Source organism: Leptodactylus fuscus, chromosome 2 (assembly GCF_031893055.1).
Source record: "Leptodactylus fuscus isolate aLepFus1 chromosome 2, aLepFus1.hap2, whole genome shotgun sequence".
Taxonomy (NCBI): domain Eukaryota; kingdom Metazoa; phylum Chordata; class Amphibia; order Anura; family Leptodactylidae; genus Leptodactylus; species Leptodactylus fuscus.
In genome coordinates this window covers 216,472,450-216,499,213 of record NC_134266.1, presented here as the reverse complement: position 1 = coordinate 216,499,213, position 26,764 = coordinate 216,472,450, and the positions used below count along the sequence as shown (strand labels likewise).

At 43.2% G+C, this 26,764-nt stretch overlaps 1 protein-coding gene across 1 annotated transcript; it reads left to right on the top strand.

Moving 5' to 3' along the window:
- The first annotated feature begins 289 nt into the window (after window positions 1-289).
- Window positions 290-21,953, top strand: DDX23 (DEAD-box helicase 23). The gene is made up of 17 exons (XM_075265505.1): window positions 290-384; window positions 2,989-3,182; window positions 3,383-3,466; window positions 3,596-3,686; window positions 4,783-4,848; window positions 5,963-6,101; window positions 8,986-9,119; window positions 11,124-11,236; window positions 11,750-11,893; window positions 14,973-15,198; window positions 15,959-16,104; window positions 16,646-16,823; window positions 17,674-17,916; window positions 18,002-18,153; window positions 18,265-18,373; window positions 19,547-19,721; window positions 19,893-21,953. Exons 2-17 carry the CDS (start codon window positions 2,989-2,991, stop codon window positions 20,114-20,116), a joined length of 2,418 nt encoding a protein of 805 aa, XP_075121606.1. The 5' UTR covers window positions 290-384; the 3' UTR covers window positions 20,117-21,953.
- The last annotated feature ends 4,811 nt before the right edge of the window (window positions 21,954-26,764 follow it).

Below are 26,764 nucleotides of genomic sequence, written 5' to 3'. Positions count from 1 at the left end.
ATCAGACACTTTTCACTAATTCTGTGGAGAGGAGACAAACTCCATGGCTCTCAATGTACAATACACCTAATGGTCAGCAATAGCTTCCTGTCACTAACAGAAATAAGTTTGCACCTTCTTCTGTAAAAACACGTTGCAGAAGCCTGCCGAGACACCAGGGGGCGCAAACACCTCAGCTCACTCATACAGGAATCGCTGCCCGAGACGTAGCTAGACCACAGCAATGCATGCCGGGAAATGTAGTCTTCTCCCCAGTATTCTCTTATGTATTACGCACCTTACTTCCGGTCTTCCCAGCATGCAGCTTGGCAGTGAGAGAATCATGGCGGCTTAGTGAGAACGGAGAACTAACGTTTGAAGTGAGCAGACTACCGGGATACGGAGGTGAGAGGCTACAAGCCGCAGCGGTACCTGTACGGCCGTGCTCATGTATGTCTTCAGACACCTCGGGGATTTCTGTGCAATTGAACATGGCGATAGTCAATTAGTGTAGGCAGAGCCATAGGAAATCAGTAACGTGTGAATATAAATAATGTGTGTATATATGTGTATGTTTGTGTATATAGATAAAGTATGTGTATGTATATTATATATAGTACACATGTGTTTATGTATTTGTGTGTATATAGAGAGAGAGTATATCTGTATGTGTATATAAATAGAGTATATCTGTATGTGTAGACTGGAGCCGATTCGCCCATACATGACCTGCAAGCTGATGGCCAGAGACATGTTGACATTGGGCACAACTGCTTGTTACTGTGTAGATGGAGATAAGCAGCTGCCCGATACACTTGTTGCCGCTTCTGATCAGTCATGTAATACACATGGGCAGTGCTATGAAAGTCTGTAGCATTAGGCTACATCCACCCTGCAGATTTGTTACCACTGAGTTGCAGGTTGAAGATCCACAGCACTTCCTGTTGTATCAGAATGAGAATCAGATTCTTCTTACTTCTATCTACAGTCTGTCAAAAATCTGTATAGAAATTGGCGTTGTGTGTGTGGGTATAAGGTCTGTGCTGTGTCTGTTGTGAATTTTCGCCATTTGAAATGCATAAGATAAAATCTGCAGCAAATTCAACACAATGAAATCTGCAAGTGAAAAAGCCACAATTTTTGGCACTGTAGAGTTCCTGGGATAAGAAATCTGCAGTTTATCCATCCTTACCAATCCTGGGGAGCAATTCTCATGGAACATGTTGTCAGTTCCAATTTCTCCATATTATGAGTAGTACAAGTTTGTTTGTTACTAACTTCAACTCACCAGAAGGAAATTCTCCATGATGTTGTTCTGATCGCTACCTGAAACTGTAATATCATCACATTGGTAATGTGTGGTTCTGGACAGACATAAAGAAGACCTTCAGAAGGCGCTGCTCCATTGTTGGAATTCTCTCTGTAGTCTCCACCATTCCTGAGTAACATGCACAGTTACTATTGATGCCTGATGTGCAATTTATGCTCTGTAATGTTAGGCAGGGGTTGTGATTCAGAGCTCCGGAGGCAGCCAGTATCAGAATTCTAGCGGTGCATTACACCGCATGTGCCCTGAGAACGTGAAAGATCCTCTTTAGGCCAGGGCCCCACCTTGCGGAAATGCAGCTTTTTTTGTTGCAGATTTTATTGCGTTTTTTTGAGCCGAAACCAGGACTAGATTGAGCAGAAGTTAGAAGTAAAAAGACATCCTATATATTTCCAATTCCATTTGTAGCCATTCTTGGCTTTGGCTCAAAAAAACCGCAACAAAAAAAGCTGCGTTTCCGCAATGTTTTTTCTTCCTGAACAGATTCTTTATGTGTTGAACGTCTGGCTTCCTGGCTGATTCTGACACCAGGTCATGTGATCAGAACCAACACCTGAAACCCCCTCCCTGCTTTCCATGTTCAGTGATAATTTGCTTATGCGGGGCTGTTTTTACTATTGCAGTGATAGTCAGCCATCCCCATATACATAAAATACCATTGAACATTGATAGGTGGGGGCCAGGTGCTGGTTCCTATCCTGTTTCCTGCTATCGGAACAAGCCTGAAGAAAAAACAAACACATATCTGGGCAGGAAGTAAGAAAACTAGTCTCTAGAAAAACCTGTTAAAAAGAACCTTTCACCAGCTCCAAGTCCAGCTCTTCACATTAGTTTATAGGGGCAGCTTCACTGATTCTTGCACCGTTGGATTTTTTTCTGTAGTCCCCACTATTCCTGAGCAATCAGTGCTGCTATCTTTGGTGTCTCATATGCTTTTTAGGCTCTGTACTGTCAGGAGGGCGGTGTCAGGCAGGAGCAGACAAGGGGTGTGTTTCTGAGCTCTGACACTGGCTGCCTCTGATTGGCGCTCTGAGTCACAACCCCTATCTGACACCGCCCACCTGACATTACTGAAATTAAATAGCATATCAGCCATCAAAACTACCTGTGATTTTGCTCGGGAGCAGTGTGTGTGTGTGTGAAAATTCCAACTGTGGCAGAATCAAGGGAACAGTGACTATTAGCAGATGGAGTTGGGACTGGAATTGGTGGAGGTGGTGAAAGGTCCTCTCTAACAGTAATTTTTGGTAAGTTATACAGGTCTTAATGATCATTAACATGTCCCTGTGGTAGTGTAGCTGATGGTCTGTGAGAAGCGGAAAGCTGCATTAGCTAGAAGATTCATTTATGCTGTGACAGTGTAGCTGTTAGGTCTCTTTCAGGTCTTCCTGATATATACCTATACCTATATAGCCTATGGATGCCACTATGTAGGCTTACGGGAACATCCATTAATTATAGACTTAAATGTTTAAAAAAAACAAAACTGTATGTCCATGTATGAAACATGATAGCGTACTGAAAAAAGAAAACTTGAATGGTATACAGACCGTGGCAAATGCCAAAGTACACTCTTGACCTCCATCAGTTCAATAAACACAGTATGTGACCACACTTGCACTTGCTTGACAATAAAAGATGGATTTCCATATTAATATTTTTAATGCATTTGTGGGATTTAGATGGCCGGGGAGCTAACAGACAAACGTGACCGTGATGGGTCTCCATCGAAGGACCGCAAGCGATCCAGGTCTCGGTCCGGTGAGAGAGACCGTGATAGGAAATCTTCTCCATCGAAGGACCGGAAGAGGCATCGTTCCAGGGAAAGGAGGCGATCTCGCAGCCGTTCCCGTTCTCGGTCTAAATCCAATGAGAGGTAGGTCCAGATGTTCACTGCTTCTATTAATGTTTCTGCACAATATTTTTATTTGAAATGCTTAGAACTGCCATTCCTTTACTGGATTTTAGTGTATTGTCGATGGAAGAAGATTTTTCATTTTGCATTGTTTTAAATGTTCTGGAGCTTACTATGGCTTTTTCTAGATCATTTATATTGCAGCTAATTTTATTTTTAAGGGATAGAAGGCAAAAAGATAGAAAGAAAGATGGCGGCAGAGAGAAGGATAGCCACCGTCGTGACAAAGACAAAAAAAGATCCAGGTACAATTTGTATGTTGACTTGTGTGTTCTAGCCCAAAACCACTCAATCTGTGGTCCTGTGGCTATGTGCTAAAACCTCATTTCTTAGGCCACTCTCATTTGTAATGCCTAATTTCTTCTTGTTTGTAGAAGTCCATCACCCAGCCGCTCTAAAGAAATAAAGGTGAAAAAAGAAATTAAGAAGGAATCTGAAGAAGATGCACAGGACAAGAAACCCAAGGTAAATCCTGAGATCATCCGTTACAATATCTGTTTTATCTATGCTAGTCTTTGGATTGTGCTCACACAATGCGGTCATGTCATATTTCTGCAGTGCAAATCTGGAAAAAAATGCATTTTAAAAAAAATTTGATCAGTGTGTGAACAAGGCCTTAAAGGTTTTTCCCCAGATTATTAAAAAGGATACCTACCCTTGGGATAGACGGTCAATGCAACTCTTGGTGCCTTCACCGATCAGATGATGTAAGAGGTTGCACTTGCAATACATTGTCATAATCACTAGTATTAGTTCACAGTATTAGTTTCCAAATTGAAGTGAATGGGGGAAACTTTACCACTCACAGCTGTGATGGACTGCGACTGAAGAGATCGAGGTACTTGCACTGCTTCCATTTCAAATGGCTGATTGGCAATGGTTGCTGAAAAGTTGGACCCCCAGTTGACTAGTGCTAAGGATAGGTCATCAAATTTATTTGGATGGAAAACTTGTGAATCCCATTCCTGCTGCAGCCATTTTTCAATTTTTGTTTTTATAAATCTTTCCTTCCAAAAGCCTTAATTTATTTTCTGTTCAGAGAGCCATACTTTTTTCAGAAAAAAAAAATTCAGAATGGGGTATAATTTTTTTTAAAAAAATTGTAACTTTCTTATGGGCTTAGTTTTTTACGATGATCACTATGCAGCTAAAATGACCCGTTACCTGTATTCTGTGTATCAGTATGATTAGATGATACAAACTAATAGTTTTTGTCACATTTTAACACCTTAAAAATCCAAAACTTTGAGGAAAAAAAAAATTCTTGGTGTTGCCACAGGCAAGCCTCAATAGATACCGTTGCCTGGTATCCTAGGCATCAGGGTGAACTCTGATTGTGGGCATTAGTGCCAGGTCTCTGCTATGTAATACAGCTGAGACATGACGGTTGCTCTGCTTTAGGGCGTCCACCGTATTTAAAGACCTTGCATCCACCGTACTATTATGGTTGATGTTGGGAAAGGGTTAAATAGTTCTTAAGTTCCCAAGTTTGTGTGCCCAGATTGGTTTTGTTGCTTTTTGCCTGGCACATGGAGGCTCAATACTTGTGCATTTCTCTCAGGCGCAGCCTCTGTCTTTGGAAGAGCTTTTGGCAAAGAAGAAAAAGGAAGAAGAAGCAGAATCTAAGGTAGGTGGTATTCTTAGAGCAAGTGATTCTTTTGAAATCTATCATGAAATGACGTGAAGGGCTTGTTTAGGTAAAAACACTGCTTTCTCCCGAAAACATCCCCATATCTGTCCACAAGTTCTTAGTGCTATTGCGTCTTAGTTTTTTTTTTTTAACTTTAGAGTCGAGCTGTAAAACTATATACAAATCACAGAGTACTCAGTACGGAGAGAAGAATAAACTAGCCTTATTTCTCTAATCCTAGAATCCGAGACATAGTGCAGTATATGAGCTGGCAGGCATTTCAAGGGTTATTCCAATCTCCGAAAATAACTGTTGAAATGGGAATAAGGCTGCATTCACACAGAGTTTTTTGGTCAGGAAACTGACTCAAATTCCTCCTCCAAAAAACGCCTCACCATACAGTCCTAGCGTTTTTTAGGAGGAGGAATTTGAGTCAGTTTCCTGGTCAGATTCCTGACCAAAAATATCTGTGTGAACGCAGCCTAACTGTTTCTAAGTCCAGACCCCTAAGGTGGAATTTAAAGTGGTTGTCTGGGGATTGGTAATTTACTTACCTGTCCCAGGTTACTGCTGATGATGGACCTGGGCTTCCAACCACAACACCCCCCCTTTCCCCAGGTTACTCCGCCCCCTCCTCCATTAATCTCACAGGTAATAACCTATGCTTCGGGAGTTGGCTTTACTATAGTCAGCCAGCCCCCATAGTACTGGTAATTAATTACCTGTGAGATTGGGGAAGTTGGCAGGGTGCCGAGCAACGCAAGAGGTTGAACACCAATTTGAGTTATATCCCCCAGGGGTCATCCAGCTTCCCCGTGTCCATCTGCAATAACCCAGGACAAGTAGCTATGCAAACTGTGCAGCTCAGCTGTGCTACGCTGTTTTCGTTGTTCCCATTCTCCTCAGACAGAGTCATGGAGATAAATCAACACTGTGTCGTCTGTTCCATAGTTTTGCCCTAGTGACTTGGACTGGGAGCAGTTATTCTCATCTTGGCAGCCATTGATGGCATATTCCTTTAACAGGTGCCATGGATGAATTTATTCATTTAGTTTCTTTAACAATTGCCCGTTTTAGTAACTAATGCATGTCTGATTTCTCTGTGGTTTAGCCAAAATTCCTTTCCAAAGCAGAACGGGAGGCTGAGGCTCTGAAACGCAGGCAAATGGAGGTGGAAGAACGACAGAAGCTAATAGAAGACGAAAGGAAAAAAAGGAAGCAGTTTCAGGATCTTGGAAGGAGGATGATGGGTAATTTAATTTCTGTCTATTTTATATTGTCATGTACAATATGGCGAGAAATAAACATTAGATGTGCCACCACAGATTTATAGTACACCTGATTAAATAGAAAATGCCAGTAGTAATAGTAGTAGATTTGTGTCTTAGAGAAACTGACACTTAAAGGAGCAGCACACAACCGTGTTTCACCTGTATTTATCAGCTTAAACTTCGTACTGGGAGTGGGACTCCTAGCAGAATCGGTCATCTATGATGCTAGGAGTCCCTGCCTCCCAGCTACATACTGTCCCACATCAATTAAGATACAGGATAGTATGTCGGTAGGAAGCAGGGAGTCTTAGGACCATAGATAACTATTCTGCTAGAAGTCCCACTCCTCCCAGCACTAAGTTCAAGCCGGTAAATCTGGCTGACACACAGACTGTGTTTCACAGATGAAACACCACCGTGTGCTGCTCCCCTAGAATTGTGCAAATTCTGTCAATGTTATAACATTTGTATGAACCTTTTCTCATGTGGACTCAAAGCACTGGGAGATTTGTTGAGTAGGGGAGTTAGTGGCTGCCATACAGGCTCTCATCCCAAGCACCTATCAGTATGTTTTTGGTATGTGGAAGGAAACTAGAGTACCTGAAGAAAACTCACGCAAACACAAGGAGAGCAAATTCCTTGCAGATGTCGCCCTTGTTGGATTGACACCAAGGACTCCAGCACTCAAAGCAACAGTGCTAGTCACTGAGCCACCGTGCAGGTTAATCCTACACAGTGCTCTTCCTTATTAGAAACAATACCCCAGGAAACCCTTAAGATGTCCACCATATATATTCTGTTTGTTTTGTCCACCTCACAGCTATTCCTTTCTTAACTTATCTTGCCTTTTATCTGGTCTTAAACATGGGAAAAAAATTGTGTGACACTCATTATGTTTAATCAATATTTATTAAAGATTTTCAAATACAGGGGGAGGGGGGAACAGGGACAAGGAAAACGAGGCTCGCAGGCCTCTCATGAACAAAGCCAGACAGGGAAAACCCGATCGGCCAAACATATTGCAAAAGAAAACAAACACAGAAAAAAAAAAACCCCTCAATATAGCGAATACAGAATAGAACACGAAAACTACCAGGAGGACCCTGAGTAGCCAAAGAAAAACAACAGGGAACAAACCACCTGAGGGGGCCACGTGGACACCACATATAAAGAGACTAGGACAGGAGAAACAGAAGGGGAGGAAAAGAAAGGCAAAAGGGATGACCAGACGAGCAAAGTCATGAAAAGGAGGAGGAGAACTCAGAGGAGTCTTGAAACATAACCCAGGGCCGCCAGATTCTGTCAAACCCAGAGGGGACCGGAGAGTCCTCCCCAACCAGGGCCTCCATTCTCCTGATAACAAGCAGCTCCTGCAAAAATTCAAGCATAGTAGGCGGGACCACACTGCGCCAATGGTGTGACACTCATTAATATCAGTTGGGCTGACAACAGTTTTTAATGTAGATTCTTCACGAAAGAAACATCAGGTTATTGAATTTCATCATATTTGATTCATTGTTGCTTTGTGAGATAAGTCACTGCTAGAGAAGACTCAGTGTCATATACAAACACAAGTGCCAAATCCCCAAGTTACGATATCAAAGCCTTCCTATTTTTTTCATGTAGTAAGTCCTTTTAATCATGTGTTGAAATAAATACATAAATACTGGCATTGGATATGGCAATTTATGTTATGTAGACATTAACAGCTTTATGGACCTTGGCATTTACTTGTAGATACATTGCGGTAAGTTACCTACCTGTGTAGGAGTGTATATGGGTGTGTATACCAAGTACAGACAGTTAAGGGCAGGTTCACTCAGGCGCCCGATCTCCATTTTGAGGGTTTCGTCTTCTGCCGACAGGAGACGGAAACCCAACATTGTGTCCGCCAGTGTGCACCCATGAGAGTCTTCTGCTCTCTGCAGCGAAACCGGTTTTTCGTTTGTTTTTGTTTTTTTAACCGAACACAAAGTCCTGCATGTCCGAGTTTGTGTCTGGTTAAAAAAAAAAAAAACTGCGGTTTTTCCGCGGAGAGGCAGAAGACGCTCACAGGCGGACACTTTGCAAACCCATTCTAATGAATGGGTTTGAAAACTTCCTACCGGTTTCCGTCTCCTGTCCAGTTTCTCGGGCAGGAAACGGAAACCTGCAAAATGGAGATCGGGCGCAGGTGTGAACCCGCCCTAAGAAATTATTCCATTAACCACATACTAGTGTATATTAGAGATGAGCGAGTACTGTAGTATTCGATCGAGTAGGTATTCGATCGAATACTACGGTATTCGAAATACTCGTACTCTATCAAGTACCACTCGCTATTCGAATGTAAAAGTTCGAACCAGAATGCTATACAGTCGGCCAATCAACGCTGGTTCTTCTCCTACCTTTAGAAGTCTTCTCCGTGCAGCTTCCCTGCGGCGTCTTCCGGCTCTGAATTCACTCTGCCAGGCATCGGGCCTGAGCAGAGCCGACTGCGCATGCCCGCTTGTAGTGCGGGCATGCGCAGTCGGCTCTGCCCAGGCCTGATGCCTGGCAGAGTGAATTCAGAGCCGGAAGACGCCGCGGGGACGCTGCACGGAGAAGACTTCTCGGAGGATTCAGCCCGACCCTCACTCGTGGACTTGGTAAGTGTAATTTGATCAAACGTTGCCTACCCCTGAAACGAGCATTTTCCCCCCATAGACTATAATAGGATTCGATTCGAGTAGTCGAATATTGAGGGGCTACTCGAAACGAATATCGAATCTCGAACATTTTACTGTTCACTCATCTCTAGTGTATATATATAGTAAATACTATAAACTATTAACCCTTAAACTTCATATGTTTCATTTGTCTTGTCTGTGTTGCCAATTTGCAGAGGATCCTCAGGAAAGGGAGAGACGAGAGCGGAGGGAGAGGATGGAACGAGAAAATAATGGCAATGAAGATGATGAGGGAAGACTGAAAGTCAGAGAAGAAAAAGATAAGACCAAGGAACTCCAGGCAATAAAGGTACAATCAGATGCATGCACATTATATTCTGTGACCCATTTCTGCACCAGTTTGTCCCTGAATTTACCTGAGCTGTTTTTATTTTCACTGCATGGATTACTAAACTGCTGAATACCCAGCATCATGTTAGGAGTGTTCACCCAAGGAGCATTTTTAGTGAAGAATTCTGTGGCACCTATAGGCACCTCATGGCCTAAAGTGAGTGTGTCTGTGGGAATTTTTGCTCATCTATTCAGAAGAGCAGTTGGAAGCATACAGTTGTTTTGCTATGCTGAAGTGATAAGATTTCTTTTTTCTACACTAAGATGCCTAAGCCAACTACTGAAAAATAATACCATAGCATTAACCCTCCTGCACCAAACTTTACAGTTAGCACAGTGCAGCCACATGGGTAATCTTCTCCTGATGCATCAAACCCAGACTCGTCCATCAGGCTGCCAGGAAAATAACTCCACAGAATGTTTCCACTGCTCCTGATTCTATTGGTTTGCATTACACTTCATCTTACGCTTGACATTGTGTTTGGTTATGTAACATTTGCATCCAGCGGCTTGGCCATGAAAACCCATGTCATGAAGCACCTGGCACACTGGCATTTGTGCTGCTCATAATGCCAGAGGAGGTTAAGAACTCTGCATTTATTTTGCTAGCAGAGCATTGGTAACTTTTTTTTTTTTTTTTACGCACTATGTACACCTTGTGTGGTTTGCACTTCATGGCTGAGTTACCACAGTTCCTGAACGCTTCCACCTTTCAATAAAACCAATTAAGGTTGAGGCCCCACGTTGCAGAAACCCGGCTTTTTTTTGTTGCAGATTTTGCTGTGGTTTTTTGAGCCAAAGCCAAGAATGTCTACAAAGGAATGGGAAATATATAGGAAGTTCTTATACTTCTCCCTTCTGCTCAATCCCCTCCTGGCTTTGGCTCAAAAAAACCGAAGCAAAATCTGCAACAAAAAAAGCAGCGTTTCTGCAACGTGGGGCCTCAGCCTAACACTGATTTTATACAGTCTAGCTACTGTACTAAACTCTCCCCTCTGCAATCTATTCTGAATGCAGCTGCCAGGCTCGTCTATCAGTCTAGACGCTACAGCGATGCCTCCGGTCTGTGCCAGTCGTTACATTGGCTGCCTATTCAATATAGAATAAAATATAAAGTTATCACCCTCATCCACAAGGCTCTCCATAATGCCGCACCTCCATACATTTCCTCCCTCATCTCTGTCTACCGCCCAACCCGTGCTCTCCGCTCACTCAATGACCTAAGACTTACATCCTCTATTATCATGAACCTCCCACGCTCGTATACAAGACTTCTCCCGAGTTGCACCACTCCTGTGGAATGCTGTACCCCGGACAATCAGATTAACTCCCAATTTCTATAGTTTCAAGCACAAACTAAAGACACATCTTTTCAGACAGGCCTATCACAATTTCTAACGTAAACCCTTCCGTACTATAATTAGAATCCCCAAAATGTAACCCTCCTCTGTCCCCACTCCCACATTTCCCCACATGATATGATGCCATCTCAGGCTAACTTTATATGTCCAAGTTCCATCCACATGTTACAGGACACCACTAGTGATGACTCATAAAGTTTTATGTTTGTGTAATGACAGTAACCTCTATTACAAAAGTGTCTGACCTCTGCATAAGCAATACTGCCCCTGCTACCTCTTGTGTCACCCCCTCTACCTCATAGATTGTAAGCTCTTGCGAGCAGGGCCCTCAGTCCCATTGTGTGAAATGACTTTCTTTGTAATGTATCTTTCTGTCTGTATTTGAACCCTACAAATTGTACAGCGCTGCAGGAATATGTTGGCGCTATATAAATAAAATGTATTATTATTATATGTGTGGTAACCTGAAATCCACCCAATCTCGTCCTTACTTCAGCCTCTGCATATTGATTATTATGTTTTAATGTTGTGAATGAACTGAATTACTGATAATACAAGGAACATATTCACTAGGTTGGTAATTCATCCTTCTTATCTTGTAGGAGCGTTACCTTGGAGGTATAAAGAAGAGGAGACGCACTCGCCATTTGAATGACAGAAAGTTTGTGTTTGAATGGGATGCATCAGAGGACACCTCCATTGACTACAACCCCCTGTATGTGAAGCTTACCAGTGCATATTACATAGTTTTATGCTTTATGGTTTTGTACAGCACTTTTTCTGCTTTAGTGGTATTTCTGAATCTTTGTAATACTCTGCTTTGAGGCAAAATTCATCAGACTAAAGGACATAATGGAAAGGGTTCTTCAAGTGGGAATCCTAGAGGTTTAATCTCTAAGCTCATTAAGTGAGATCATTCTGATATTATTAGCAGATGGAAGTAGCCTTTTCATTCTGTCCTTCATTCTCATGAATTTGGCCTCATTCAGTACTTCAGCCTGTTCACTTTTTTCTTCTTTACACTGGCAGTACATTCCCGAGTGGCCAGAATTGTCTTCATTCTCTGGATCAGTGAGGGTCCCTGTGGGGAGACCCCTATGAATAGTAGTCATGGCTTATCCTAGTGATCTGCCATCACTGTTTGGAATGGCTATTCCCATTTAACTTCTCTTTTATCAAGCACTATAAAGTCTTTGATCATGTTTTCTTTCTATAAACTTTCTTCCAGGTATAAAGAGCGACATCATGTTCAGCTTCTTGGTCGTGGCTTTATTGCGGGCATAGATCTTAAACAACAGAAGCGTGAACAGTCCCGCTTTTATGGTGACCTTATGGAAAAGAGGAGAACCTTGGAGGAGAAGGAACAAGAAGAGTAAGTGGCAATCTGGGAAATATAGTCCATTGGTAAAGAAAATTTAGCAGGACTTTGTGTCTGGCCAAAAAACAAAAACTGTTTTCCTGCGGACAGGCCACAGGCGCACTCCGGCGGTGACCTTTACAAACCCAATCAAGTGACTGGGTTTTAAAGCTGACTGCTGGGTTTCTGTCCCTTGTCCAGTTTCACTGGGGCTGAGGATGGAAACCCGGCGGAATGGCACACACTGGACACGGGGCGCGAGTGTGAACTACAGTCGTTGTAGCTACACTCAGCCAGTGGCCCATTCATTGGAAATAGTGACATCGGTGGAACCACTTTACTTATTTGTTTCCTATGTTTATATTTGTACTTGTAAGATGGATGAACCTGTAAGGACTAAGGTGCCCTATTTAAAGGGAATGTGTCTTCAATACAAATAGCAATAAGTGCGCTCAGCCTGCATTTTAGAAGAACTTTGTAAAATATTATTTCTAAAAGAAAGTACACATACACTCACCGGCCACTTTATTAGGTACACCATGCTAGTAACGGGTTGGACCCCCTTTTGCCTTCAGAACTGCCTCAATTCTTCGTGGCATAGATTCAACAAGGTGCTGGAAGCATTCCTCAGAGATTTTGGTCCATATTGACATGATGGCATCACACAGTTGCCGCAGATTTGTCGGCTTCACATCCATGATGCGAATCTCCCGTTCCACCACATCCCAAAGATGCTCCTCTATTGGATTGAGATCTGGTGACTGTGGAGACCATTGGAGTACAGTGAACTCATTGTCATGTTCAAGAAACCAGTCTGAGATGATTCCAGCTTTATGACATGGCGCATTATCCTGCTGAAAGTAGCCATCAGATGTTGGGTACATTGTGGTCATAAAGGGATGGACATGGTCAGCAACAATACTCAGGTAGGCTTTGGCGTTGCAACGATGCTCAATTGGTACCAACCAAGGGGCCCAAAGAGTGCCAAGAAAATATTCCCCACACCATGACACCACCACCACCAGCCTGAACCGTTGATACAAGGCAGGATGGATCCATGCTTTCATGTTGTTGACGCCAAATTCTGACCCTACCATCCGAATGTCGCAGCAGAAATCGAGACTCATCAGACCAGGCAACGTTTTTCCAATCTTCAATTGTCCAATTTCGATGAGCTTGTGCAAATTGTAGCCTCAGTTTCCTGTTCTTAGCTGAAAGGAGTGGCACCCGGTGTGGTCTTCTGCTGCTGTAGCCCATCTGCCTCAAAGTTGGACGTACTGTGCGTTCAGAGATGCTCTTCTGGCTACCTTGGTTGTAACGGGTGGCTATTTGAGTCACTGTTGCCTTTCTATCAGCTCGAACCAGTCTGGCCATTCTCCTCTGACCTCTGGCATCAACAACGCATTTCCGCCCACAGAACTGCCGCTCACTGGATGTTTTTTCTTTTTCGGACCATTCTCTGTAAACCCTAGAGATGGTTGTGCGTGAAAATCCCAGTAGATCAGCAGTTTCTGAAATACTCAGACCAGCCCTTCTGGCACCAACAACCATGCCACGTTCAAAGGCACTCAAATCACCTTTCTTCCCCATACTGATGCTCGGTTTGAACTGCAGGAGATTGTCTTGACCATGTCTACATGCCTAAATGCACTGAGTTGCCGCCATGTGATTGGCTGATTAGAAATTAAGTGTTAACGAGCAGTTGGACAGGTGTACCTAATAAAGTGGCTGGTGAGTGTACATTGCAGCTATCTGCAGGTGATAGTGCCCTCTGCTGCTCAAAATGAACATTTTAGATGATCTGGTCACCAGTTTAAGATAAAGGAGAGATGAGAAAGATTGAGGAAGCATTGCAACCAGTGATGGGGTTAACTGATAGCTTTTTTTTCTTTATTGCGGTATGTTTAGCCTTTAAACCAGCGGTTCTCAACCTGTGGGTCGCGACCCCGGCGGAGTCGAACGACCAAAACACAGGGGTCACCTAAAGCCATCGGAAAATACATATTTCTGATGGCTTTAGTCCAGGGATCCTCAAACTATGGCCCGCGGGCCACATGCGGCCCGCCGAGGACATTTATCCGGCCCGCTGCATGTGGCCCGCGCTTTCGCCTGATCGCTCACTAACGGAATCCGTTTCCCAGTTAGTGAGCGGATCTCTGCTTTCAGTTGTATGTGTCTGCACATACAACTGAAAGCTGTCAATTTATGCAGCACGACCGCGGCCTACACTGACTACAGAGAGTGACCTCTGCCCCAACGCAGGCGCCATGACGTCATTGCTCCTGCAGTCTGAAGGAGGAGTACATGCGGCAGCAGCTCTTCATGGGTAAGCATGATAGAGTGTGCGTGTTGTACTGAGGAGCATATAGTATAGTGAGGGAGTTGGTACTGAGGAGTATATAATACAGTGTGTGTGTGGTGGGGGGGTATTGAGGAGCATATAATACAGTGGGGGGTAGTGGTACTGAGGAGCATATAATACAGTGTGTGGGGGGGGGTGATACTTAGTATATAATACAGTGGGCTGGAGGGCGTACTGGGAAGCATAAAGTACAGTGGGGGGGGGGCGTACTGAGGAGCATATAATACTGTGGGGGGGGGGGGGGGCGTACTAAAGATTATTCCGAATCATAGCTATAGCAAAATTACACTTTTGAAGTAGCCACCTAAATAATTTTTTGGTTTGGGGTCACCGCAACATGAGGAACTGTATTGCGGGGTCACAGCATTAGAAAGACTAGACAGACTTTTTTTTCACTGAGATTACAGCAGAATCTATCTTGTATTTAAATGGTCTTGCACATCTAAAAGAGGCTCCCTAGAATGACATGCACAGAGCTGTACACTTTGATCACTAGGGGCTGCTATTACAAGAAGATAAATGTAATTCTACCCAGAGAAACCCAAATAAAGCCATTTTACAAAGTGAGTTTAAAATGCATTTTGTAACTACTTATTGTATTGATGGTACAACTCCTTTAAGGGACTATATTGTACTTTCTGCTTTTGCTCTAGCTATTGTAACATATGCAATATGTAAGTAAAGACTCTAACCTGAACACCTGGAATAATAGTGCATGTTGCACATTAACAGGGTGCGGCTGCGCAAGCTGAGGAAGAAGGAAGCTAAGCAGCGCTGGGACGATAGACACTGGTCACAGAAGAAGCTTGATGAAATGACAGACAGAGACTGGCGTATCTTCAGAGAGGATTACAGCATCACCACCAAGGGAGGCAAAATCCCCAACCCCATCCGCTCCTGGATTGATTCCTCCTTACCACCTCATATCCTGGAAGTTATTGACAAGTGTGGATACAAGGTGTGTTTCGATCATGTGTATGTTTTATTCTAAATGTTTAAGTTAATTTGAAGGGAAAACACTTAAAGTGGCCGTACATGGTCCAGAATGGGAATGTGCAGCTTGTTTTCCCATCCACAGGGTCAGGAGTTACGAAAACAATTCCGACCTATAGGCAGGGGCACCTACTGATTTCACGAATGGGGCTGTTGGTTTATCCCAGTTTCAGTGAAGCAGTAGATTAGAAAGCTTTGGGCTGCACACATTTAGAAAATACAAATTTCAACAAAATTACCTGTTAGTGGGAGGTTATGCTGAGAATCTATATATACATGGATTGCTGCCAGGGGACTAGTTTTAATATAGGGTTTTGATGTTTTTTTTATTTATTATTAAAGCGGTTGTGCAGGACTTTGAAAACATGTATGCTTTCTTCCTCTCAGGAAGTGACATTATGTTCATTGGACTTATGCCCATGCTGCAGCTCAGTCCCATTCATTTTATTGGGACGGAGATGTGACATTGCCATTTGATAAGTGAAGTGAGGTCACTTCCTAAGTAGAAGAAAACATCCATGTTTTCGAAGTCCTGCACAACTGCTTTAAAGTCAGTTGCAGTCTTCATACTGCTTTGTAATATTTCATAATTTTCCATTAACATTTTGTGCAAACCTTTACCAACAAGGTCCATGAAAACTTCAATGTGTGAATCCTTTAGACACTGACATCCTTAAGTATCCTCACTTTTTATTTTTTTTTTTTTTTATTTTTTTTTTAAACAGGAGCCCACACCTATTCAGAGACAAGCCATTCCTATTGGACTACAGAATCGTGACATCATTGGTGTGGCTGAGACTGGTAGTGGTAAAACTGCTGCCTTCCTCATTCCCCTGTTGGTCTGGATCACAACTCTGCCCAAGATTGACAGGTTGGTAATATCTATTTCTCAAAATGTTTTCATTTTATGGCATATTAAAGGGGTTGTCCAGACTTTCTTTTTCTTTCTTTTTTTAATATATCTGTAGAGGTCTGACACCCCTCCCCTGGACTGATCCTCTGTACAGATGCGTCCATCCTCTACACAATACGGGGCCGGAAGTAGAAAACTTCATCCACTTTGGCGCCTTTACTGTTAATAGGAGCAAAGCTGCAGTAAAGGCGCTGGGCCTCTATACGGCACCCGGAGCCTTCTACTTCCAGCCCTGTATTGTGTACTGGATGGGCACCCGACGTGGCTCTGTACAGAGGATCATTACAGAAGTTGAGTGTTAGCTTCCTACCAACCATATATTTATGGCCTATCTTAAGGTTAGGCCATAAAAAATTAAATCCCAGACAACCCCTTTAACAAAATCTTTGTAGTTTGAAATATAATATTGAACAAGTAACTGGTTATAACCCAGATTACACAACTTTACAAAAGTTGGCATTTATGGTATCTAAATGCCGCAGTTCATCTTACTTTGCAGGATTGAGGATTCTGATCAGGGACCATATGCAATTATTCTGGCTCCTACCAGAGAATTGGCTCAGCAGATTGAGGAGGAAACAATCAAGTTTGGAAAACCTCTGGGTATTCGAACTGTCGCGGTCATTGGTGGTATTTCTCGTGAGGACCAGGGATTCCGGTTGCGAATGGGTTGTGAGGTGAGTCTGTCTTTCTGTTACTACTAAATTGTGGAAAACCTATATGTATGTGTTGTGTGGTTGGAAAATAGTTTGCAATCTTTTTAATTTATTTGTCTTTTATAGTGCGCACACATTCCACAGCACTTTATAGACACTGTTGTCACCCGCTGTCCCCTAAGAGGGTTCACAGTCTGAATTGCCTGAAATCATTCTGAGTATCTAGTCTACCTGCTCACAATCTATTAGTTGGCTTAGTTTCCAACACAAAAGCACCACAATTTTGGCACATTTTTGGTGCACAGTGTGCTGCCTCTTAAGCATTCCTCAGTAATCCCCCACCTTCTATTGGATAAGACAGAAAGTGTCTTAGACAAGTGGTCCAACAAAAAATAGAGCACTAAACTGTGTACTTGTGTCATAAAGTTTGTAGTTTTAATACCTTATGGATGTTGGAGTATTTGTGTGTGTTTGAGCTCTTGGAACTGGCACTTCTTGTATATTATTAGAGGTTGCGCCTATTCTTCTATTTTTTGTAAGTAATAAATATGGTGTAGTGCATGTACCCCAGTTTTTTTACGCAGATTGCACCAGAATTTTGGCAGATTTTCAGTAGTAAATCTATGTTTTAAGAAACAGGTTGTATACGTTTTAAAGAGTCACATCCAAGAAAGTTTTGAAACATGTGCCAAGATTACCTGCAATACACCCCAGATCGGAGTTCAAGGGTGCTGAGTATTGATTCTGGACTCCATCTTAAAAGAACAAGAGGGGCAGTCTCATAACTTTAGCTTCCCCTATTTAATCTTGGCAAGCCTACAGTCATTTGTGGTCTCTTCCTAATCTCATGCTTTCCTTCTCTTTTCTAAAGATTGTGATCGCCACCCCTGGACGTCTGATTGATGTGCTAGAAAACCGCTACCTAGTATTGAGTCGATGCACATATGTGGTACTGGATGAAGCTGACCGCATGATTGACATGGGTTTTGAACCTGATGTCCAGAAGATTTTAGAGCACATGCCAGTCACCAACCAGAAGCCTGATACAGATGAGGCAGAAGACCCAGAGAAAATGATTGCCAACTTTGAGTCTGGAAAGCACAAGTATAGACAAGTAAGTGTGTGGACCTTACAATCGCCAGCTTTCTTTCAGGTGTGTGTGACCTCTGATTAAATTCACTCCTTTTTTTCCTTATTAGACTGTCATGTTTACAGCGACCATGCCTCCGGCTGTGGAGAGACTGGCCAGGAGCTATCTCCGACGTCCAGCAGTGGTATATATTGGCTCTGCTGGTAAACCTCATGAAAGAGTTGAACAGAAGGTGTTCCTCATGTCTGAGGGAGAGAAGAGGTACGTTCTTTTCCCCCATTATATTTTTGTTGTGTGTAACATGTAAGTTTGTGGGTTTTGTTATACTGTGTTTTTCAACTAATATGTGTTTGCTTGACTCCCATCCTACAGGAAGAAACTGCTTGCCATTCTGGAGAAAGGCTTTGATCCACCAATTATTATCTTTGTCAACCAGAAGAAGGGTTGTGATGTTCTTGCCAAGTCACTTGAGAAGATGGGGGTACGTGTCCTGCTGTGTGTTTTTATTGATCATTTTTAGAGATGAGTGAACAGTATACGATCGAGTAGGTATTCGATCGAATGCTACGGTATTCGCAATATTCGTACTCGATCGAATACTACTAGCTATTCGCTGTAAATATTCGATTCAGAAACAGCGTTGATTGGCTGAATGCTATACAGTGTATAGCATTCGGCAAATCAACGCTGGTTCTGCAGCAGGCTCGTCCTTGCTAGTTGGGAGAGCTGGCAGCTTGCAGTTACGAGGCAGCTGACTTTTTTGTCATAGGAATGCATTGACCAGCGTTGATTGGCCAGTGTACAGCATTTGGCCAATCAACACTGGTTCTGCCGGAGGCTCGTCTGTGAGGAGGTGGAGTCTAAGATCGGACCTCCGCAGTCTCCATTGTGGTCCGATCATAGACTCCGCCTCCTCACAGACAAGCCTCCGGCAGAACCTGCGTTGATTGGCCGAATGCTGTACACTGGCCAATGAACGCTGGTCAATGCATTCCTATGACAAAAAAGTCAGCTGCCTCGTAACTGCAAGCTGCCAGCTCTCCCGACTAGCAAGGATGAGCGTGCTGCAGAACCAGCGTTGATTTGCCGCAGGCTCGTCTTTGCTAGTCGGGAGAGCTGGCAGCTTGCTGTCACGAGGGAGCTTACTTTTTATCAGCGCAGCTGCAAGTGCTGTGCAGTTAAAGCGCACGGACCCCATAAACTCCTCCTAAACACTCTCCTCCTGCTACTCGTGGACTTGGTGACTCTCCTGTAGTCGAATAGTGGTTTCCCCTGAAACGAGCATTTTTTTCCCATAGACTATAATGGGATTCAATATTCAATCGAGTAGTCGAATATTGAGGCTCTACTCCAAACGAATATCGAATCTCGACTATTTCACTGTTTGCTCATCTCTAATCATTTGATTGATTCCACCTCTACTGTGAATCCCATAAACTCACTTTCACTACAACTTAATATTTGACTGCTTACAAGTTCCCCAGTGCTAGGAACATTGCAGATCTGCACCATGTAAAAGCCTCCTGTTTGTGTCCTAGTAAGGTTTTGTATGGCCTTTCACCATGTCCTTTAGTCAACACACTTCATTAAAATCCAGAGGCAGTAAGTGACGTCTTAATATTCCTGTCTTACACATTTGCTTCTCTTTCCACAGTACAATGCTTGTACACTCCATGGTGGTAAAGGGCAGGAGCAGAGAGAGTTTGCTCTGTCTAATCTTAAGGCTGGAGCTAAGGATATACTGGTAGCTACAGACGTGGCTGGTCGAGGTATCGATATTCAGGATGTCTCTATGGTTGTGAACTATGATATGGCTAAAAATATTGAAGGTAAGTTGATTCCTGCTTTGTTAATAATTTCTATCACTGTAATGATATATTTCACGCATCTGTCTTAAATCTCATATATCTCACATCTTTATGGTCATAGCAGTAAATGAGCTACCTGATATTTAGCTTGTGTTATATTACTGAAAAATTCTCATTGTTCCCTCTTCCCAGACTATATCCATCGTATTGGTAGAACTGGAAGAGCTGGTAAGAGCGGTGTTGCCATCACATTCCTCACCAAAGAAGACTCATCTGTGTTCTATGATCTTAAGCAAGCCATCCTTGAGAGTCCTGTTTCATCTTGTCCTCCTGAGCTGGCGAACCATCCAGATGCCCAGCATAAGCCTGGCACCATTCTGACAAAGAAGAGAAGAGAAGAGACCATCTTTGCTTGAGCTGTGCCCAGATCGGCAAAATGGCACTTGACTTAGTCCTTCCAGATTTTATATAACGTGTGCTGGACGTTAAAACCTTAGTTTATAATTGTCACCAGTGGCTGGAGATCACAACCGCTTGATACAATACTGTGAATGTGATGACCTATTGGTTTTGACCAGTGTATGGAACGCAGACTACCATTTTTATTAATATCTGATATCAATTCTCCTCTTTTGCAGCCCTTGTTTTTAAGTGAATGTGGGTTTTCCTGTAGGTCATTCTTGCTCTGAGCAATATAGCAATGTGTGAGTGCTAGGAACACACTCTGTACGTCCCAGACACCATAGTTGGGGAAAGGCAGCTGGAGATATCTTCTGTCTTGTTTTCACTGTTCATCTGAATTTTTCAGTTCGTGATCCTGAGAGTCCGATCCTCACGGATCAGCTGCTTGAAGCATGAACAGTGCTGCTTGGCAAGCCATGTCACCTCATGTTCATTGGTCACATGGCCTCATCGCAGCTCAGTCCCATGCCGGTGAATGGAATGAGCTGCAAGACCAAGCACAATCGCTGCACAAATGTGCTTCACTGTGCCAGGTTAGTACTGAAGAATCTGCATCGCTCATGTGAACGCTACAACCTTGTCAAACAGCTGATAGGCGGCAGGGCTCCAACACTGGGGCCAATGTTTAATTGCTGACTTATTCTAAGGATAGGTCATCAGCTGATTACTGCTAGACAACTCTTTTAAGGGATTGTAGATGGTTCACTAGTTCCTGTCTTTAGGGGCTTTTATCTACAGTCCCTTATTTAAAGTGTAATGGGAGGAGTGAAGACCCATGCCCCTATTATCTGGTGGAAAATAAATTGCAAATTTTGGAGAATGGCGTTTTTCAGGAAAATCTTGCTACTCTAATTTTTTTTTAACTGTAATTTTCTAAAATTCGTTCAGCCATTATCATTTTTTAAAAACATTGGTGGTAAGAATGGGGACGATTACTGGCCATCCACTAATTTACTATAATTTACACCAAAAATAGGTGTAAAATATAGCGTAAATCTAATCCTGCAAATAGCTGACATCGACTTACTTTTATGGAACTTACCAAAACGTGGCAAGTCCTATTAAAACCTTATGTCTTTTTAATTTGTTGCATCTTACTTCAATTTTGATTAAGACTGAAATATGCAACGCCAGTCTTGATTATATTACTTCATAGGTTTCTTGGATGTAATGAATGCAATTTAAAGCCAAATTGGCAGGTGAAGAATATACAGCGGGAGAAAGCAATCCTGGGCAGAAAAACTTTATTTTGTAATATTTTTAGTCAAGTATAACCCTAAAAGAAATAGTCTTTCAAATAAAAGGTTTTGGTCCTCCACCTGTTTGCTTATTGGTTGAGTTAGGCAGTGCAGGTAGTAGGTTCTTACCCTATATTCTCTTGTATTACATGTACATTTCATTTTCTAATACTGATGGCGGGACAGCACTTGTAAACATTGCCCGGAGCTGCAGGAGTCAGAATAGGCCATTAATATTGGAAAGTGCATAACCCCTTTAAGGATGATCTTTTCCATTGATCCTTATCAATATAATCTCTATAGTTATTTCCATGTTTGGTTCCAGAACTACAATACCAGGGGGCTGTTGTCTCATTCAGTATCGGCAGTGGACCACCACGTGCACCGTCTGTAGAGGGCGCTGATTTTACATCTCGTTAATATGATGTACTTTTGTATCCAAGCCAACAGTATGGTGACTTTCCTCAGCTTGTAAATACGTGTGTTGGAAATGTATATTTGATACTTTCCATAGACTTCAGCTCTGTGGATCTGAATAAAACCTCTACTTGGACTAGTGGTACGTGTGATTACTTTTAGGCATTAAAGGCTATTTTTGCATGATCATTTTGATGAAAAAGGCAGAACTGCCATGAAAGTATCAGAATGCTGTCCGCAGACTCTGTAGGTAGTAGACTCTCCTGGTTACACTTTAAAATGACGAGCACAATACTGCAAATAGTTCCTGGTGTCACATTACTACTTGATGGACTGAGTTTACTGTCTGTGTTCACCCTGTAACACAGCTTACATTTCTGTCTGTGATATAGAACAAGCCATGGGTGACAAATTCAGTTATAAGGGCATCTTAAAGTGGTTTTCTGAGCTAAAAATATTGGTGACTCCTCACCAGAATAGGTGGGGTTCAGATATCCTGGATCTCAATCGATCAACTGTTCACATCAACTGATACACAGAGAATGGAGCAGGAAGTAGACAGCTCTGTTCTATCTGTAGTGGCCAAACCATGGTACTGCAGATCAGCTCCCATTTATTAAGTGGAATCTAGGCTGCAATAACCTGGTTTGACCACTATGCTGAGAACAGAGCTGTCTACTTCCTGCTCCATTCTCTGTGTATCAGTTGATGGGTGGGGGTTGTTTACTTTTCATATGAAAGAAAACTTGAAACATGAAACTGCTGTGTTAATAGTAATGTGAATTTAACAGACAATATGACACCGATACTTCTGATATAACTTTTTAATTTCTAGTAACTTTCTTTTACACTTCTGAATTGTCAGTTTGTTGTACCTTTTATATTGCACTTTGCACTGGTAACAATTTTGGGATGGTTGGATGCTGTCTCTATTCTAATCATTTAGGACATGGATCAGCATAGTTGGGCGGCATTCCTGTCATAGCATTATCTGTGCAAATTGATATTTCTGCATTGACTATACACTGATCAGCCATAACATTAAAGCCACTTGCCTGTTCTATAAGGTGTCAAGTTGGTTTTCCATGCAATAGTTTTTCTAGCACACCCAAGAGATGCTTAGTCCAAGTCTGGGGAATTTAGAGCCAAAGCAATACCTTGAACTCTTGGTCTTGGCGTACTATGTACTTGGCTGTTTTTATAAAGAGGTGCACTTTGTACCTGGCTGTTTTTATAAAGGGGTGCACTTTGTACTTGGTTTAGTGTTTATGGTTCAATCAGATATTTATTAGGTGTCACATTAGGAAAAGGCAGATACAACATGGCAGAGGTCTGAGTGAGCGCAAGCAATAGGAGAGTTCCACAACATTTTACATATATGAGCAGCAAATAAACTGTGTACCCAATGGTGTAACTAACCAGGAATTAGTAAGGCAGAAGAGTCAAAAGTGGTAGAGAAAGGGCGGAAAAGAAAACAGGGCAAACAAGGGGGAAGGAAACGAAAAGGGGGGGGGGGGAGATGGAGGTTGCCACTGGTCCACCAGATTAACACTATAGGGAATTGTAGGGTTATTGGTTGGACTTGATGGACTGATGTCTTCATCCAACCTCATCTACTATGTAACTATGTAAGATGAGTTCTCGTAACCTTGTGTGAACCACCACTATCTAAGTATTTCTATCTGTTAAGAAGTGAAAATCATTCCGGGGCCACTATTCCAGTTATCACATGCACCCTCAGACATTAAATGTGCAAAAGAACAGGGACACCATTATGGGGCACAGTAGTGGAGGGCCTAAGGTTTTGAGGGTGCACCAGTGGGGGGGGGGATCAAAGGGTGGGGAAGAAAGGAAGAGAAATAGAGTGTGAACACAAAGAGAAAGATAAAAAGTGAAGACTCCCACTTTGTGAAGAAGTCTAGCAAAAACTTTTAATATGACCTCCAACAGTAGACTAATTTCGGCAAAGGCCCCCGGGGTTCCCAATAATAAAGTACATTAAATGGCAACAGGCAGCAAGAGTGTAAGAGGAGAGCCATATTGTATAAGTCATGAGGAAGGCAGCATCTCCATGTGACTGATGCTTTGTTCACACCAGCGTCCGGTCTCCGCTCTGAGGTTTCCATCCTCTGCATGAGCGCCGGTGAGCGTTTTATGCTCTCCGCCGCGAAACCGTTTTTTTTTTAAAACCGGACACGGAGTACTGCATGTCCGACTCTGTGTCCGGTTAAAAAAAAAACGGTTTCGCTGCGGAGAGCATAAAACACTCACCAGTGCTCATGGCCGGACACTTTTCAAACCCTTTCATTTGAATGGGTTTGAAAAATGCCGGCAGGTTTCCGTCTCCTGCCCAGTTTCGGTCAGGAAACGGAAACCTGTATAAACGCAGACCGGGCGCAGATGTGAACGAGCCCTGAGCAGCTGAGTTGGCCACACTACAGAATGGTTAAATTAGAGATGAGCAAGTACTGTTCGGATGAGCCGATCCGAACAGCACGCATTGAAATGAATGGACGTAGCCGGCACGCGGGGGGTTAAGCAAGCGGCCGGCCGGCGTCAAAGCGGAAGTACCAGGTGCTTCCATTCATTTCAATGCGTGCGTGCTGTTCAGATCGGCTGATCCGAACAGTACTCGCTCATCTCTATTAAACATAAAACAACATAATGATCAAAACTGAGTTGAAGAGGTTAAGCTTGAGAGATTCTTGGCCTTCTGGGATGTCTCTGAGGTTGCAGTGGGGCATTCCTTCTCCGCTCGGGGGGTGGGTTTTATGGCAGCATGATGGCGCTTGACCAGTTTGGCAGAGAGATCATGGGTAAGTCCAAAGTTCCAAGAAATGCCGGAAGGTCTCCAAAGGACTGGGAGATAGCAGACTTGTCCACCAAGTAAATATCAGGAATGGATTTAAAAAAGGAGTATTACCTGTCCTTAAAGGGAGTGCATGACCTCCCCAACATAAAACTGCTACCACTGCACTACAGAGTACATTGCAGTAAATAAAACCACATACCTTTGTTATGTGTGGCATTTTCATGCATTTGGAGAAAAACTAAGTTGAAGTGATATGCAAATGGTGCAGTTGGTGCACTTGCTGCTCATGCAGGATTGGTAGGAATGGTGATGTCATAGCAGTGGGAGGATTAACCCTCACTGCACAGGAGCTGGCAGAGGTCTGAGGCCTGGTTCACATCTGCATTCGGTATTCCGTTTGGGGAGTGCATTTAGGGACCCCCTGAATGGAATACCGAGCACATTGACAAGACTATAATGGGGTCCGTGTGTTTTCAGTTGCAGTGAGTCGGGGCAAAATGGTCAATGATTTACCTTTTCTGACTGATCATAACATACACTGATATATTTGGCTACCTGACGCTTATGGTATTTTGATGGCAAGCAGAAGTCAGCTATTTCAGCCAACAAAAGTTGAATGTGTACGGTAAGCTTTAAAGAGGTTATCGACCGTTGTAATATTAGAATACGCTATCAATATTAGATCTAAGGGGTTATACAGCCAGGACCTTTGCTGATCAGATGCTTTGGGATATTGAAGTCTGTAGGATGGTAGGATCCTGGCTGGTCACCCACTCAAATTTCACAAAGGATAGGACATTATATTAGCATAGCCCAGTGTCTGAGGCTTATTTAGACTGTGCAGACTACACCTATTTGTTCGCTTATTTTACACTAAAAATATATCCACGTGCCAAAAGTCTGTCCATTTGGGTCAGTTCTGGTCAAATAGACAAAATGTGAGTTTCAGAAAATCTCAATGGGGCACCAGTCTTAATACAGTATGTGTTCCCCAATAACTGTGGCGGATCTTTGGATCCATAGAGAGGACGATATCCAGACCATGGAGGAGCTTTCATGAATGCTTGGACTCTGTGGACACTCTTCCGGGGGTTGAAGGCCTACCGTGACCTTATGTGTTGAAGTTGCGTAGCTGGTCGTGTCCTCATCTCTGGCGGCCAGAGTCGCTTGCCTTCCTCCATGACACCCCCCCCCCCCCCCTTTTTTTTTTTCTGTCTTTGTTTTGTCTGATATATCCACCTGTTGTTCGATCTTCCCTCCCTTTCCTCTTCCCCTTCCCTCTTTCTCTGCCAGGGTTCCCCTGGTTTCTTTATTCTTTACTTTGATACACGATTTACCCTGCATCGTTTTCGTTTGTTGTGGTTTGTTTTATTTGCGGACCCTCTTTTGGTGGGTTCTGTCCTGTTGCTGCTGTTAGGACAGGTGGAACTTTTAATTACCTAACAGCTTTGACCCCTATAAGAGGTCAGAAGACCAACTCCCCCTTGTGTTAGTAGCAAGTAATATATTTAAGTACAAGTTTATGAACATAAACAGAATAGTACAACTGTACAAAGCATAGGGAGGGAGTCTTGTGCTGCTGTTTGGGCTAAGGGAAAACAGATTATCATTCATAATCTTTCATTCCCCCTACGCCCAACAGCAGCACAACTGGGGATTTAGCAAGTATCGCTTTTACCCTAGGATGGGCCATCCTGGCAGGCCGACGTCAAAACAGAGTGTCCAAATGCTGCCGCATTCGTCGACCGCCAATCCAACCTGTAATGCTTGGCAAAAGTTAGATGCGAACTCCAGGAAGCAGCGGCACATATCTGCTCTAAGGAAAGAGAATGTCTTTCAGCCCAAGATGTTGCCACTGCTCGGGTGGCATGAGCCCGGACAAAGTCTGGTACGGGAAGGTCTTAAGGACGTAGGGAGCAGATGATGGCTTCCTTGATCCATCTTGATAAGGTTGGTTTTGATGCAGGTGTATTCTCAATAGGGAACTCTTGAGCAGCAGCTCCAGAAAGGTATGCCTGTAACCGGAGCGACAGGCAACTTTGTCTGGTGGAGGGGAGGTTTTTATAGAGCGCACAGGGGGAGGAGCCGACCAAGCACCTTGCTGCCTTCTTCTACTCCAGGTCCCTCCCTTCCCC